General features: G+C 43.2%; 1 protein-coding gene across 1 annotated transcript in view; it reads right to left on the reverse strand.

Moving 5' to 3' along the window:
- Positions 1-13,772, reverse strand: part of ankrd28b (ankyrin repeat domain 28b) — a 50,365-nt gene extending 36,593 nt beyond the window's left edge. The window contains exons 1-4 of the mRNA XM_054740300.2: positions 13,624-13,772; positions 2,261-2,344; positions 1,700-1,778; positions 659-729 (exon numbers count right to left, since the gene is read on the reverse strand). Of these exons, the coding sequence (XP_054596275.2) occupies positions 659-729; positions 1,700-1,778; positions 2,261-2,344; positions 13,624-13,650 (261 nt within the window). The 5' untranslated portion in view covers positions 13,651-13,772. The remainder of the gene's footprint in view (positions 1-658; positions 730-1,699; positions 1,779-2,260; positions 2,345-13,623) is intronic.
- Between the last annotated feature and the right edge of the window lie 2,790 nt (positions 13,773-16,562).

Consider the following 16,562-nt stretch of genomic DNA (forward strand, 5'->3'; position numbering starts at 1 on the left):
GCCCCCCCGAGCGCAGGAGCTTGTCACCTGCTGACAGCAGGCTGCTGTCTTTTCCGAGGGCTGCATCTTGCCGGTCATCATCACGTGACAGCGACTAGTCGACGACAGGCATAAAAAGTCACTATAATGAAGTCGACTAGTTCATACACCCCCTACTGCTGCTCTCCAGAGTGTTCTGCAGCATAATCAGCACGTTCTCTTTGAACTTGAGAGTGTAATGACCTGGCTGGGGTTGTAAGCCAGGTGCATTCTGGGTATTGTGTTATATGTGTTTCCTATCGTTGTAAGCCACAGGGAAGGTGATGTGTGTTCTGTGGAGCGGGTTGAATTAGCATGGTTAACTGACACCGTGACTCTGTGTGGTAGGAGCGTGATAGAGGATCGTGTCTGTAGCGTTAAAAAGCTGAATAAAGGTCTGTGTGAACCTCTACTGCCTCCTGCTGGTTGATTTGGGGACTATAACTCTGCCGCTGGACGCTCATATTTGCTTGTTACCACATTCCACCCGGCCACAATAAGAGACCGGCCATTATTCACCCCCGCTGACTCCGGCACCAGCCTAAATTGGAGACCCGGCCTTTAATTGAATACCGGCCTTTATTAGAGGATTTACGGTATATGGAAGTGTGTCTGATGTGAAGGAGAAGGGTTTTCCTACCTCGCTGCAGGAGGCCACTGCTCGGTGCAGGGGAGTCAGCCACTTGTTATCTTTGGCGTTTACTCTCGCACCTACACGTCAAAATGACACATTAAAGCACTTTATATCTGGAGTGATGTTTAATAAGTATATTGGAATTTTGTTGTTTAAAGAAGCATGATATGGCATCTACATATGTTTGCAAAAGTCACTGACCACTAGCCAGAGTACGGGTCTTCGTACGTCTAAACTAAGTGATGCGAGTAAAATCTGGGGATTATTAACCCTCTGATGCATGAATTATGAAATCTTCAACCACGATTTTTTTAAACAATTTTTTTCATTCATCTTTAGGTGTGAATGAAACAAATTTCAACAAATATTTTTTGTAACATTTTGTTAATTTACAAATAATTTATTACATGTCCATCTCAGTGGACAGCGTGCATTCTGAACATGAAATATGTTGGCTTGCCTTACTGAAGTCCAAATGGAGGGGCTCACATACAGTAAAGTCTTCAACAGCTGTGCTTAATAGCAAAAATAAATAAATAACAATTTTGAGTACCTGTCCACTGTAGTGACCATTATGCATCAAAGGGTTAATGAATTTGAGGTTTACTAGGATGTATAGCACCTTCTAGGATTCTACAGCCCCCCCAAGGCACTTCACAACACATTAGTCATTTCATCCACATGGGGGTGATGCGCTACAACACAGCCACAGCTGCTGTGGAGCACACTGACTGAAGCGAGGCTGCCGAGCACTGGCTCTGCCGGTCCCTGCGACCATCACCAGCAGGAACCGTGGGTTACATGTCCTGCTTAAGGACACACGGCCTGACTGAGCGGGAGTCAATCCTGCAACCCTCCGGTTACGAGACAGGCACTTAACTGCTCCACCACCGTCATCCCTAGCTGATTTTTTTAGCTCAAACGTCAAAACCATTTTCTAGATAACCTCTAAAAGTAATCCACAGCATTTCCATACAGGGTAATGAAATTAGCCTCTATCTTGGGAGAATCGAAGGCTAGAAGATGGCAGTGGATTAAAAACCACACCTGAAAGAATCAGCAGCTCTATAATTTCTGCGTCTCCGAGATAGGCAGCAGCATGTAGAGGAGTTCGCTTCTCGTTGTCCTGTAAGCAGTGAACAAAGAGACACAGCTGTGGATAAAACCAAACAAAAACAGCTGGAGCCGTTCCTCTGATCTACTTTCCACTGGTCAGGTCTGATCAGACAGTAAAGGATGCAGCTTTTTTGTTTCATTTTATTAAAAGAAGAAAAACAAGCAACTGTCATGTTTCACAGCACTGAACTGGGTTAAACCCCAAATTAGAAAGGCATTTCAGTAAAGCACAAACAAGTGCAAACCAGCAAGGCTCTGGAAACAAACACCTCGATGAGAACAGTAATGCAGAAGGATGCAGGTAAATAAGCACATCCAGACAGAGCAGTAGGGACTGTAAAAGGACAGGCTGATTTACATTCAGCTGCACGAGGCCCTTCAAGGACAATTCATACAGCAGACAGAGGGTTTATATTCAGTTTTGCAGCGATATTATTAAATTACAACAATATGAGGAAACAGTTGCAGACAGTGGGGATAGTGTGGGATTACCTGGACATTCACATCCTCTTTCTTGAATATGAGTGACCGTACTTCATCTGGGTCCACATTGAAAATCGCTTTCAGCAAAGAAGGCTGGAAAAGAAGGATATTTTGGTTGAATGAATAATTTCAGCATTTTTCTCAAAACATGACAGAATGTTATCATTGAGTGTTCAAGCTGGATGTTGTGTGCAACATGGGACCAATGAGAGACGGGCAACAGCTCAGTGCCAGAAGGGAAAACTACATTGGTTAAAATTTCCTAAAATATCTAAATTCCTCCATAGAACAAAGAAAACTAATGAAACGTTCAGCAGAATTGTGATGACAACATCAGCGCAAGATCTGCTTGTAGCAGTAGATGGAATATGCATTTTAACAAAATAATCACAGCATGATGACAGAAATCTGACCTGATACTATGGTCTCTAGTGTATGTTGTCCAGCAGAACAAAACAGAGACAACTATCAGGTTCTGATAGACCTCCTTAGGTCTTAAAATGAACACAAAAATGGGTGTAACAAAATACAGCTAATCTATTTCAAAACATCCAACACCAGACGAGAGCAGGATGACACCCATGTGTCTGAATCCTGGCTTAACTTCTTACTAAGTGGTTGATTGGCTCCACCCTCCGAAGACAGAAAAACTGTTATTGTACTCAGCTCGCGCTGTCGGGCAAAATTACCACGCCAGCAATTCTGAAACTGGGATCCAGATCTAGCCTAAAAGGCAGGTGAGTCCCTACTCAGCCCATGAATTGGATCCATAATTAGTACCGTGTAATGATGTGACTGTTTACATTTTCAGGAAGCATTTAGGAAGTATCCTCCCCTTCCGGTCGGCTCATGGCTCCTCTGAACGAAAAGCATAACTGGATGAAAGTGAACGGGGCTATAAACGCTATTTTCTTTTTTGCTTAGTCAAACGTCCTGAATCACACATGCAGTGCTTCAGTTTAAATGATAAATAATTACGTGTGTTTCACTTAAGTCTGTCACATAATTTGAGATCTATTTGTTTGTAAAAACTAGTCATGCTGCCAGATTTAGGTGGTTTTTTCACGTTTAGTGCTCGCTCTTTTGTCCTCGCTAAACTCAGCCCTATTTCTTCTCCTGACGTAAATTTGGTGAGATGGGCCTGTGACATCCTCTGCGTGTTTTCACCAAGGAGCAATCCCGGCCGGTCAAATGTGAAGCCAAGCAGGAAGTGACAAAAATTGCAGTTTCCCATCATCCGCGAAGGGGCTGGCACCAGTAAGAAACAAATTCCCATTGACTCCCATGTTAAAAATGCCAAATGCACAGCAGGAATAAACATGTTTGCAGCCTGGATCAAAATAACATTTTAGGTTTAACAGGTTCAGTTTACAGACACGACGAGGGGAGTAGATTTTTGTAACTTTTCCATTTAGATGTAATTGAAGGCTTGCAATTATGAATAATAGGGATGTAAGTAAATGTCGATATGGCATTATATCACGATATTATATCGATATTCTAAAGCTGTGTATTGAATTTTTGGAAGAATTTACATGCAAACATTTGTGCATTTGCTTTTTCTTTTGATGCAAATCAAACGCGACTGCTGCAATGGGTATTTGTTTCCACCACTGAAATGTAAATCCCTCTATTATGGTTCAGATACCTCAAGGTAAACATGTTACATATCAGTCTGGATGTTTATTGAATTTTCCTACAATAAATCCAGTCTAAAAAATAATCGCTAATATCGTCTGGCTGAGTGTATCGCAATATACCACGATATTGTATCTTCTCCCCTGTATCATGATACGCATCGTATCGCCAGAATTTCACCAGTACACACCCCTAATGAATAGTTAGATATCACTGACAGGTAACATGAGCGTAAAAGCTAGCACTAGTGGCTAGGTCTGGGGCTGCATGGTGACGCTGTTGTTAGCACTGTTGCCTCGCAGCAAGATGGTTGCAGATTCGAAAGTCGGTTGCGGACTTTCCTATACTGCGTGGAGTTGCATGTTCTCCCCATGCATGTGTAGGTTTCCTCGTGGTACGGCAGATTACCCCACAGATCAGAGCATGCCCTATAAATAAAAAATTGTATGTCACTTTTAGGGTTGTCACGATACTAAAATTTCAAACTCGATTCGATACTTGAAAAAAAACTCGATACTCGATTCCGATACTATTTAAAAACACCAATTTATTGAACAAGTTTATTCAAAAAATAACATTCCTCAATTTATATTGCAAAAATTAAATGTTAAGAATTAAGTGTATAAAGTGCTTAAACCTTTCAAGTATCAGCATTTTTTAAAACGTGCATACAAAAACTGGCGAAAGTTAACACTTTAAATCATGAATTGTCTCACTATATACACACTATTTGCAGAGTGATGTTTTGCTGCTTAAACTCTGTTTAAGGTGCATTTTTGTCATAAGCTGTAATGCCAAATGTTTTGTTCTGTACTTTTGAACAACTCTGTTGGTCAACAAAGGGAGAAAACGAATTTCTCCACAGTAGGACAAAGGTACATCTACCGGTAATCTTAATAAAAACAGATTGGCGCACGGCAGTGACGTCATTAATAGCGCCGGTTAGATTAGCCGCAGCTAGTCTGCTTACGCCTAGAAATCCCAGACCCGCTCCAAACGAACAGGGGAATCACGTTAATGATTCCCAACAAAACCTTTCGACACTGAGATGTTTTGGTGCAGATAATGTCTTATTTCGAGGCTGCACCAGGGGTGCCCGTCCGCACCCGTTATATGGATATACGCTGACGGCGATTCGCCGATGGATCTAAATACCCCGGGGAATCCAAGTAGCACCCAAGTTGTCAGCGTGAGTAAACAAACGTACTGCATGCTAGAAATTAAGTCTGGGTTGCAATAAACGGGAGTTTTCCTTTAAGCACATAAGCGTGAATATGCAACTACGTGTCGGACTTGGTATGCTAATTAAGTTGGGCTGTGCAGCGCCTCCCAAATTCGCGGTTTATGTTTTTGTTTATTTATTTGGCAGACAAAACTTGGATCGGAGACAACTCGCATGGGAAATTGCAATGTAGCCATGCGGCGTCTTCTTCTTCCGTTTGTCTGGGAGACGGAGGTTGCTTTACGGCATCTGGCTGTCGTGCGTGTCGGTGTACTTGGAGGCTGTGTATAATAGTCCATAATATCGATACCACAGGGATGGAATATCTTATTTAGATACCACTTTTAGCATCGATTTATATCTAGGTATCGATTTTTTTGACACTAGTCACTTTGGATGAATGCGTCTGCCAAATAAATAAACATAAACATAGGTCTGGGGAAGGCCTCAGCCTCACGTTAATAGTAATCTGTCATTTCCATACTCTGAACTTTAGTTATGTCCTCTGCGTGTTTGCGTTTGGATGTTAATCAGTTATAGGAAAAAGAGGGCAAGCTGTGGTATCGACTGCAATAACAGACCATCTAACAAGTCTTCATTTTAAAGAGGTGAGTAAAATTATTTTTCTGTATTTTATTTCGCTGGTAAAAAAGCGTAAAATGCCGTGCGTCAAAATGAGTTGAAATATGACGTGTTGGTAGGGCTGAATGCCGAGACCTGCTACCAGAACTCGCCGGCCCAGCTGATCTCCCAGCGCTGCACAGGAGCGTAGCGTGGGCTCATGCGGCTCAGGCGCACAGCTCTAATCACAATGATTGTATTTTAACAGTCAATGGTTAGCTCCTGGCTCCATGTAAAAAAAAAAAAAAAACATCGAACTTATATAGCGCTCTATTAGGAAACTCAAAGACGCTTGTGTGAACTCACATTCACACACTGCTAGTGATGGTAAGCTACTTGTAGCCACAGCCGCCCTGGGGAGGTCTGACAGAGGCGAGGCTGCCATTTGGCATCGTCGGCCCCTCTGACCACCACCAACACAGGCAAGTTGGGTGAAGTGTCTTGACCAAGGACACAACAGCAGAATACCCCTGGCGGGAGCTGGAATCAAACCCATGACCCTCCGATCATGTGGCAACCCGCTCTACCACCTGAGCCACTGCTGCCCTATGTTTTTGTGTTAGCTCCAGGTTTGCACAGTTAACTGGTAGCTACATCGGTTCAGGGTGGGTGTCAATCACTTGCTCCAAACCACAGAGCTCCACCTCTTTGTTAATTTTTGTATTTGGCGGTATTGATGACACGAGTTACGTGGCCAAGATGGAGGTGGTCAGAACCGCCCATTTGATTTCTTTTTTTTTTTCTTGTCCTGTCTGGCTGTGAAGCAAACAGAATTAACGTCTGAATGCTGGTAACAAGCCTTACAGATTTACTCTCAGGTGGAGCATCAAAGCATCTGCTTTTAATGTCACGCCTGATAATTGTTATTGTTTTTGAATGCTTTGTAATTCCGACCAGACACGGAGACAGAGGTGAAAGAAAAAGGAAAAGACAAAAGGTGTGTGTGGGGGTGGGGTGGGGGTGGGGGGGACAAGTGTCTGCTTCTAGACCTGCAGAAAGAGAAAAAAAAGGGACACAACAACAATACAACAAGATCAAGCTATCACTGCGTCAACTTGATGAAGAAGTATAAAATCAACATTGTTTGACTGAACAATCACACGATAATAAATCACAATGCATTTAGTGCCAACCACAGCCTTAAGACATGTTGAACGTGCCTAAGTCCATACTTATGAGAGCACCATGGGAGCACCTGTGTGTGTACATGCGCTTGTTTATGTAAGGTTTCTCTATAGGAGCATCCAATAGAGTGTGAGGGGCCACAGATCTGCCCCCCAAAGATGTGTAGGAGATGGCGGGAGCTCCAAGTCCCAGAGATCCAGGAGCTGCCCCAGAACACAGGGACCCCAGGGAGACTGTGACCAGAAAAGCCCCTGCTCCCTTTGAGAGGTGCAGAGGATTGCCCCGGGGGGCCACAACCAGCAGCCGTCAGAGTCCTGGGAGATATCAGCTGCAAGCCCACATGCCCGCCTGCAGCCTCCCACCCCCTAGCCGGCCGAGCCCGGGACCCAGCGACCCGGGACCCAGATCCCACCAGGCAGCCACCGGGATTGGTCAGGCAGACGCCAAAAATCTTAAACTCCCTGACCCGGGAGCCACGACCCAGGCAGACCAAGGCACCGCACTCCACACCAGGTGTGGCAGGGAGAGGGGAGACAAAGATCTATATCACCAAAAGAAGTCCCAGGAGAAGGGAGGAGTCAAAGGCCCCACCTGACATATACAGTCATACACAAACACAGTCACACACTCCCTCCCTCATGCTCACACATACACATACAACCAAAGACTAACAAAAATGCACGCCGGACATCTACTCATGCTCCCCATACACACCCTATTCACTCTGGTCCCGGTACTGCTGCACCAGGGTTACAACCATTACCGGTTCCCAGATTTCGGCCCTTTCTGCTGGGGTGCTGATGAGCAGGCTCCCCCGCCCAACGCTGAGCACAGCAACCCACCACCCCAGACCCCAACCAGATTGCCAGATCTCCCTCCTGGCCTCCAGCCCCGAGAAGCCAAGTGACAACAGAGGTGTGCTAAGACCCCTAGTCTCCCTCCGTCTGCTCCAATATAGTGTTAGTGAGTGTTGATGAGGGGTATTCCATGGCTGTGGTGAGCGAGCAGTGCGGGCATCGTCTGGCCTATGCCAGCGGATGCCACCACACCACCCCACTTGCACCCACTGCCCTCAGTGTCTAAGTGCAGTTTAAAATTGGAAGTGGGCACCAGCACTTGGGATGAGGCAGAAAAATCCCCCTGCCAACTGCCGTTGAATGTGCTCACTCCCAAGGCCCTAAGTGTGTGTCTGTGTGGAATGTTGTTGGTGGAAGTGTTTAAGGTGCAGATAAAATTGTGAGGCAGGTTGCCACAGGAATGCGGAAATGGGGTCCATAGCCGCACCCCCTGACTTGTCCACCCCCCAAGGTCCTATGTGCTTGTTTGTGTGATGATATGAGGGAGCAGGAGGAGAGAAATGATTGATTTCAAACAAGCCCTCTAGAAAGCTATGTGGGGTGTCATGAAGGCTTCGTCCAGAATTTTAATAGTCAGTGATTGTCACACAAAACTTAAAGTAACTTTGCTGCCTGAAAACTAGACACATTCTTGGCATCAAAATGTGTCTTTAAAATTCAGAGACATCATTTGTGAAATCCATGGTGCACATCAAACGGGATCAGGAAACCACTTATCGGCCCACAGAATCCCATTCATCTTTTTAGCTGTGGGGACCCATGGTCCAGAAGTAGATGGGTGTGGTAAGCAGCTGCTTTCAAAAAACACTAAACAGTCGTCTCATTTATGATGCTCATGAATGCCTGCAAGGCACAACAAAGGCTAGAGTTACTGCTGGTTAATTCAGAGTAACAAGCAGGCGATCCCGCAAAGAATTTTTGATTTCCTACATGATTTTAAAAGATAAAGGGGATGATCTGCATTTGGGTTGTATTTGCTCTTTTACAACAGTCCTGGGTCATGTTGCTCAGAGATAGACTTTTCTTTATTGGTTGGTGTTTTTATTTATTTTTTTAAATGATTAGTGACAGAGTTTAAAATGCATGCTGAGTGTGAAAATTGTGTCCTACTCATATCTCCTGCATTAGCTCCTGATAGAAAGTAGACAGTGAAACGCTGGGATTTGAAAAGCCTGAGAGATCTATGTCAAGCTGTCGCTTGGACTCACCCACCTTGACTTGTGACATCCAGAAAAAAAAAGAAAAAAAAAAAAGAACGTCTCAACTAGTAGAAGCTAAATGTTAGGGCTGCTCGATTATGGCAAAAATAATAATCACTATTATGGTGACTGAAATTGAGATCTCGATTATTTAGGACGATTTTTCTATTTGTTGATTTTATTTGTTTTTATTCAGTCATAAAATTGCTCAGGGCACAATCAGGACAAAAATAAATAAGAAACAAGATGATCACTAAAATAACTCCTGATTCCCAGTATAAAAAGACCAGTATACTTATAGCTCATAGTTTATGACCCAAGGGCTATAGACCTTGGTTTAACTCATGTAAGTCTAACCAGTACAGACCCAAATACCAATATCTTGCAAATACTGACAGCAAGAATTATACAGTGGCATTTATAACAAATAAATGCAAATAAATTGATGTTCACAAAATGTTGCATAACATTTATTGAGTCATGTCAAGGTGCTGTAGGAGAGTGCACTAGCACCGTGTCCTCAGAGAGATTAGTTATTATTTATCAGCATGAGGAACTTATTTCTATCTATTTCTACCTTATTTATAAACTATGTATGTACAAGTCCATCAGTTAATGTAATAAATGTCCCAACCACAGCTGCACCCCCCACCCCCCACCCCGGTCTCACAGCAATCAGTGGCAAGCTGCACGTGTGTTTAGCACGCCGCACACGCACATTTAGCTGTTTTTAGCGGCTCAGGAGTCCGCAGGTGCGGTGTGTGTGTCACTCACTCTGGTTACTCCAACAGGAAGCCGGCTCCGAGAGCTGTTTCTTTAGCGACTGACACATCACTACATCATTCCCTTTCCTAATGTCCTGAAGAACGGTCCGGAGCGCAGGCGGAGTGTTTAGCTAACCTGCAGGAAATGTCGACGACAGTTATCCAGAAAGTAGCTAAGGTTTACCAGAGATGTTTCTGAGGTGTTCGCCAGGTACTTTTAAGTTAAAAAGTCAAGAAGGGGGTCTGAAAAGCTGTTAGAAATAGCGTCAAAGTCGCCAAGTTGGCAACACCCTAGGAGGAGCGTTTCATTTGCAAATCAGGGCAGCGCAAGTGGGAGGAGCAAATAATCGGCTTGTTTTGTTTTTTATAATCGTTCAAAACTCAAATCGTAATCGTGATTAAAATTCGATTAATTGAGCAGCCCTACTAACTGTTAGCATTAGCAACTCCACTACATGGCAGGCTTGTGTTATTTGTGGAGATAAAACATCAATGCTGAAGAGTAAAGTAGCTTGCAATGCTGTTCTCCAATCCGAGGCGAGGTGTCCAAATATCAGGAAATAAGATGCCAAATCCTGTCGCCTGAAGATACTTTCTCCTCTGAGTGAATTATCCGTGCTGGAAAAAGGCGCACCGGAGCTGATTCTTCTTCTGGCTCTTGGAGAGTACAGACGCTTTTTTCCTCCTCTCCTCCCTAGCTTATCCCAAGGCTCTTTGTTGTTGGGTGGACGGCGCTTCTGCATTTTTTCTGGAATCTGGAAATTATTAAAAATGGACCTGGTCAGTTGGTCTCTCAACGCGATTGACAAAATATTTTCAACGATGTGGTGTTGGTGTCAGGTTTCCTGCTTTTTGGCCTGAGCGGTTACCTGGCTTACCAGAAAATTAATGAGCTGTCGAGGAATATCGGCTCAATCCCGAAGCTCAGGGATGGATTACACCGCGCTATGAATGTACAAACTCATAATTGTCGAGATGAGCCGTAAGCTTGGAACTTTGGCTGAGATTCGGACTCTGGCGCAGAAAGTGGATTCGATCAAGGAGAAATTTGACAGATCAGCACGGATTGGGATAGATTAATTTACGCCATTATTGGGATTTTGAGAGGTTGAGGACCAACGGAACTTTAAGACAGAGCGGAAATTATCTGTTTGGCCCCAAAACAAGTTCTTATCTGAATCTGGTGCCTGTGAGGGTGAAGTGATTACTCCCTCTCAGAAGAAATGTGGAATGCTGCCATCGCCATGGCAACTCTGTCTCCCTATCCCAGCCTGGGCGGGACTGCGGCCGGTGAAGGCCGTTGAATAGTTTCCAGGAGTCACTGTGCTCTCTAAACCCAACGACTTCCCTCCCCTGTCCAAACGGAGGTGACGAGCGCCGCTTATCGTGGCTGCATGCACTGATGTGTGGAGAGTCCCCAACCCTACCTCCCCACCTAGTGGACACTTATGTTGTGTAATGTCTGTTGCATTTCTGTCTGAGGTGTTTTTTGCCTAGCAAAGCTGCCCTCCTGGTGGAGGGTAACTCTGAAGTGCCTTATTTTCCTCCACCTGACTCAATTCTCAAACCGTCTGATCTCTATTAAGGTAGTGCGACTCGGGTTGCGAATCACCAATTCTTGTCATGTGTCTATGTATGTATGTCTGATCTCAGAATTGTGTGTCCTGAAACTCTAATTTCCCTCTGGGATTAATAAAGTATCTTTGAATTGAATTGAATTTTTACCCCAAAGCACAGCTCAATAAGCTTCAATCCTACTAGAGACCACTGCAAATGTATTAAAAGATGAGTGAAAAACAAACTGATAAAACTCGATAATCTTGTCCCAAAAAGACAAAAGAAAAGCTGCATAAACAGACCTGATCAGCCTTCTTCCCTTTTTTTTGCAACAGCTGAAAATAAATGTTAATAAAGCTCAGAATTCAGGAGGAAGAGAACAAGCTGAGTGACTGTATTTAAACAGTCAGTTTCTGTGCATAAAGCAGCATCCATGAGCCCATTTCCCTCTACAGAGTCAGAGGAATGCAGCATGTCAAGTTACATTAATTCACTCTGCAAGTCCTACTTATTTATCTCATCAGGCGCCCTGACTGGTCAATTACTTTAAGTGCAGCCATGCAGTTGTGAGACTGTGTGAAGAAAATTCATCTAAAATACAAGCTACAAGTTTAGCCACATAATGTGCAAATATGATCAGACTAAACCTATGAATTCAACACAATCTGTCTTTTTGTACCACTTTCCAATTTGTCGTACTAGGTTATAAAAGCACAAATATTAACTTTAATAAAAGCTAAACATGGCGTGTGTAGTTTCAGCTACACCCACCAGACAGGTTACACTTAAAGTACACAATAAGACCACAACTTTAGGATTAGTCAAACCCAGAAGATGAATAATCTCCTCCACACTGTGGCTTGTTTGTAAAACAACAGAAGCTGTGGCAGCATGTTTGTTGGAAATATCAACACGGCTTGTCAGCAAGCTGTGGTTCAATGTAGAATGAGACTGTTTTCCTTTGAATTAGAAATAAAGTGACACTTTTATTAATGGTTTTTGTTTAACCGTAAGGCACACAAACCACTTTAACTATAATTTTAAAAGTAATAAGTCATTAGAATAACCTGAACAATCAGCCTTGTTGCCTTTGAGGGACGGAGAAACATGCAGCTGCTTTTAAAAAACACAAAACAGTCCTCTCATTTAAGATGCTCATGAATGTCTGCAAGGCACAACAAAGGCTAGAGTTACTGCTGATTAATTCAGAGTAACAAGCAGGCGATTGTGCTGCTCCCGCAAATAATTTCATATTCCCAACAAGATTTAAAATAATAAAGAGGATGATCTGCATTTGTGTTGTTTTTGCTCTATTACATCAGTCCTGGGTGAGTGTTGGTGAAGATTTTCATGCTCCTGCTGCTGGACTGTGTACCTCCTCTCCACACACACCAGCCAGGCTACTTAATACCATCACCATGGAGACGGCTCTTTGGCAACTCCACCAGCTCACAGGAAACCAGGCACACGGTCATTCAAGCACACAGACAATGATAGACACATGCACATAAACATATATGTGTGACAAGAATAGCCCGCATGGCCCAAACAAGTCCTCAGAGCTGCAACAGAGAGCTATTCTCACTTTCAGAAGTGGGTGTCAGGTGTTAAATATAGAAAAAGAAGGGACACCTCCAGCTCATCAAGGCAGTAATCTCCTTTACATTTCAACTATTGCACAGAGATTCAGCTGCACATTCAGCATTCACCTTTTAAAGTGCAGTTTGGTTAAAAAAGAATAAACAGATTATGGAAACATATTGAGATATTCAACTAACCCTAAAAACTCAACCACATGCAGACTCCAACCGATCACCCAGTGAAGCATGTACTCTAGCTTCAGTGTTTACATGTTACCCCACCACAAACAAATCAGCGAGTGTTGCCAAAGCGTTCATTTCTCCCCAAAGTAAAGTTGCCATAATCAACTGATAGCATTGGCTGTTGACAATCGACACGTCCATCGTAGCAGGAATTTTATACCTCTTATTAACTTTACTTTCACTTCATGAGACAACTTAAGTATAGTTTGGTGTTTTTCAGCCAAAAATACTTAACTAGTTACTTCCCAGATTACCGACAGAACTCATTTAAATGCAGGATCGTTGGTGGTAAACACTACATCATTAGCTGTTTTTAACCAAACAACATATCGTTTTGTGACGTTTGTGAGTTGTGTTTTTAAATCACTAAACTGTGCCTCAGTTTTCCTTAACGTAAATTATATAATTTAATCTCGTTATCCCAGCTTCAGGAAATGCATTAAAACATGCTTCCGTTTCAGAGACTGGCAGCAAAGACGAGCTGTATTCTGTTGGGAAGCTAAGCTAACGTGAGCAACCCACATTATCTTAAACTTATGTCAGCTTTTTGACAATTAATCATTTACCTGGTCTCGAATTTTGAGAACCACCATGTTTTTGGGTGTCTAGGTGTTCTCATCCAGAAGCATAAAGCCGTATCGATCACTTTCCAGACAGCGGTGTTTGATCTTGCCTGCTAAAGGCCTGACGAGCTCCTCGGCTAGCTTCCTATGCTGACATCATAAACGCACCGGAACAGCGGAAGCTCTATAACGTTGCCGCCATGGCATTTCACCAGTCAAAGAAACGCAAGGTGATAGGCTGAGTCTGCGTGACGCATCAGCATAAAACCTTTTGATTGGATTTTGCTAACCACACAAAGTGACAGGCGCACATTTCTGCGCTCTTATTGATGTTTAGTTAGGGAACGTCTTAGCCCTAAAAATAAAATGAAATTAGTTTTTGACATACCTAATAATTCCCATAACTAAAAAGAGACTTGCAATGATTGTTTAGTGATTTTATGGATCAGTTATTTTTATGCTGCCCCTTTTCCTGTATTTACATTCCAGTGTGAGTGTGCACAGTCCCAATTTCATTCATATATAGCATTTTTAGTACTTTTAAAGTTTTAGTAGGTTTTAAAAATATTATTTATTTGAGATGTATTTCCTTGAGAGTTTCTTTTACCTCTGCTAAATCAAATCGAATAGTCTTTGTCGACTCAACAGGGTTCAGGGTATTGAGTGAATCGAATAGCTATTTGTCGATCATCTTCGTAGGACAGGTATAGTAAATGTGAAGTAAATAAATGGCCCCTCTACCTATCACAAAAACGGCAAATTGATGAGGTTCCATGTGCTTTTAGTTCCACCTTTAAATATGATGAAATTTTGCCCTCTAGTGACTTTGTCCCTTAAGTACATGTGAGTTCTGAAAAGAGCCAACGTGCATCTGCAGATGCATATGTCCAGTGGTTTCTAAATCTAAAGAATGTTAGGAAAAACTTTTGGACTGAAAGTTTTTCTCAGTCGCTTTGGTTCATTTCTCACAACAGTATGAAAACTTTCACCACTGCTAAGGCATTTCTCAAAACAATTCGTGCAAACTGCAAAACATGGTAGGTAACCTGCAAAAGTGAGTCACTTGCACAAAAGCAAGCCTGTTTACCAAAATGGTTCATTTGTTCTTCAAAAGCAAACTATTTATGTCAGTGAAAGTGTCAGTGTTGTCAAAATGACACCAGCATCTTTAAACAAGTAAGTCAAAAGGTTTGAACCCGTTATCATTGTGACAGATTACTCTGGAAGTACTTCCCAATGAAGTCAAGACAGCATTGACAACATCAAGCAGGGCATTTAGAAAACTAGAAGTAAATAAAAATCAAGACACTGAATATACACATCACGTTATATTTTCAACTGTTCACAGCATAGTGCAACTAAACGAAAAAATATCAACAAATAAAAACTCCTTTTGGCTCAGTAAACCATACTGAGGTAGTTTTGAAACTGCAAATATTGTAAAACAGACAGTGCTGCAGCTCAATCATGGACAATAGATGCTCCCGTCTGTCTGGTCACATATTTCCATCTACATCGCAGAAAATGTCAGCTCTTTCAATGCACCGAGGAAAGTTTCTTCTTGAGTGCAGAATCTATTCTCTGCAGGACTCCAATGTGATCTCATCACAAGCTGCATCCATTGCTGCTAGCTGGGAACGCTCCATTGGAACCTTTACGGGCCCTAGCAGGATTCTGCAGGACCAATCACAGCTCTCTATAGGGGTTTCAAACTGATAGAGTGCTGTAATTGGTCCACGAAGGTGGAGCCAGCTTGTCTGAAACGGCTTTTGAATAAATTTTGGACTATTTGTTCTTGGGCTGTATTAGAATAAGAAGCAGAAATGTGTATTAAAGTCCATTATTTAGAAAAATATGTATTTTTGCCTTCAATAGCAGACCACCTTGTTTTCCGACATCCATTGCAGTGAGTACGTCACGTTGTTCGTTTCCATTAGCACAACCAGTAGGCTTTGGTCACTGGACCTCAGGGACCTGCTGGGGGTGTAGGGACTAAGAAGATCACCAATGTAAGATGGTGCTTGTCCATGTAAGGCTCTATAGACCAGAACCAGGATCTTGAAATGAACCCTGAAGTTGACTGGCAGCCAGTGGAGCTGGAGGAGAAGCGGGGTGATGTGGGTGTGTTTGGAGGACTTGGTCAGAAGCCGAGCACAGGCGTTCTGAACCACCTGTAGATGGTTCAGGGAGGTTCTGCTCAGACACGTGAAAAGAGAGTTACAGTAGTCTAAGCGTGAGGAAATGAAGGTGTGGAGAACTGTCTCAAGTTCAGAGCGGGACAGAATGGGACTCAGCTTAGCAATGTTCCTGAGATGGAAGAAGGAAGAGCGAACAAGAGAACTGACATGAGAATCCAGGGTGAGAGCTGGCTCAAAGGTCACGCCAAGATTCCTGACAGAAGGTTTGGTGTGGGAAGCAAGCTGACCAAGAGAGTCTCTGCCTTTGGGAACCAGCTTGTCTGGGGCACAGTTCCCAGCCATCCAGTTTCAATAGTCTAAGCAGGTGTGTAACAGCTGCAGCTTAGACATCTCATGAGGCTTACAGGAGATCTACAGTTGGATGTCACCTAAGTAAAGATGGTTTGAGATTCCTTTTAAAAAGTTCAGGATGTGCTGATAAATAAGCAGATAAAAAAGGAAAAGTAGAGGCCCCAAACACAGAACCTTACAGGACCCCATGGGTGAGGGAGGTGGTGGAGGACCAAAACTTGGAGACAGCCGCACAGATGAGGATCTCAGTCGTATCTTCATTCAGCTGTAGAAAGCTCCCAGCCATCCATGTTTTAATAGCAGGTCTAAACAGGTGTGTAAATGCCGCAGTTTAGACATCTCATAGGGCTTAAAGGGGATGTACAGTTGGATGTCATCTGCGTAAAGATGGTAGGAGATTCCTTTGAAGGAGCTCAGGATGTGCTGAAGAGAAAGCAGATAGATGAGGAAGAG

Source organism: Nothobranchius furzeri, chromosome 5, assembly GCF_043380555.1.
Source record: "Nothobranchius furzeri strain GRZ-AD chromosome 5, NfurGRZ-RIMD1, whole genome shotgun sequence".
In the NCBI taxonomy this organism is placed as follows: Eukaryota; Metazoa; Chordata; class Actinopteri; order Cyprinodontiformes; family Nothobranchiidae; genus Nothobranchius; species Nothobranchius furzeri.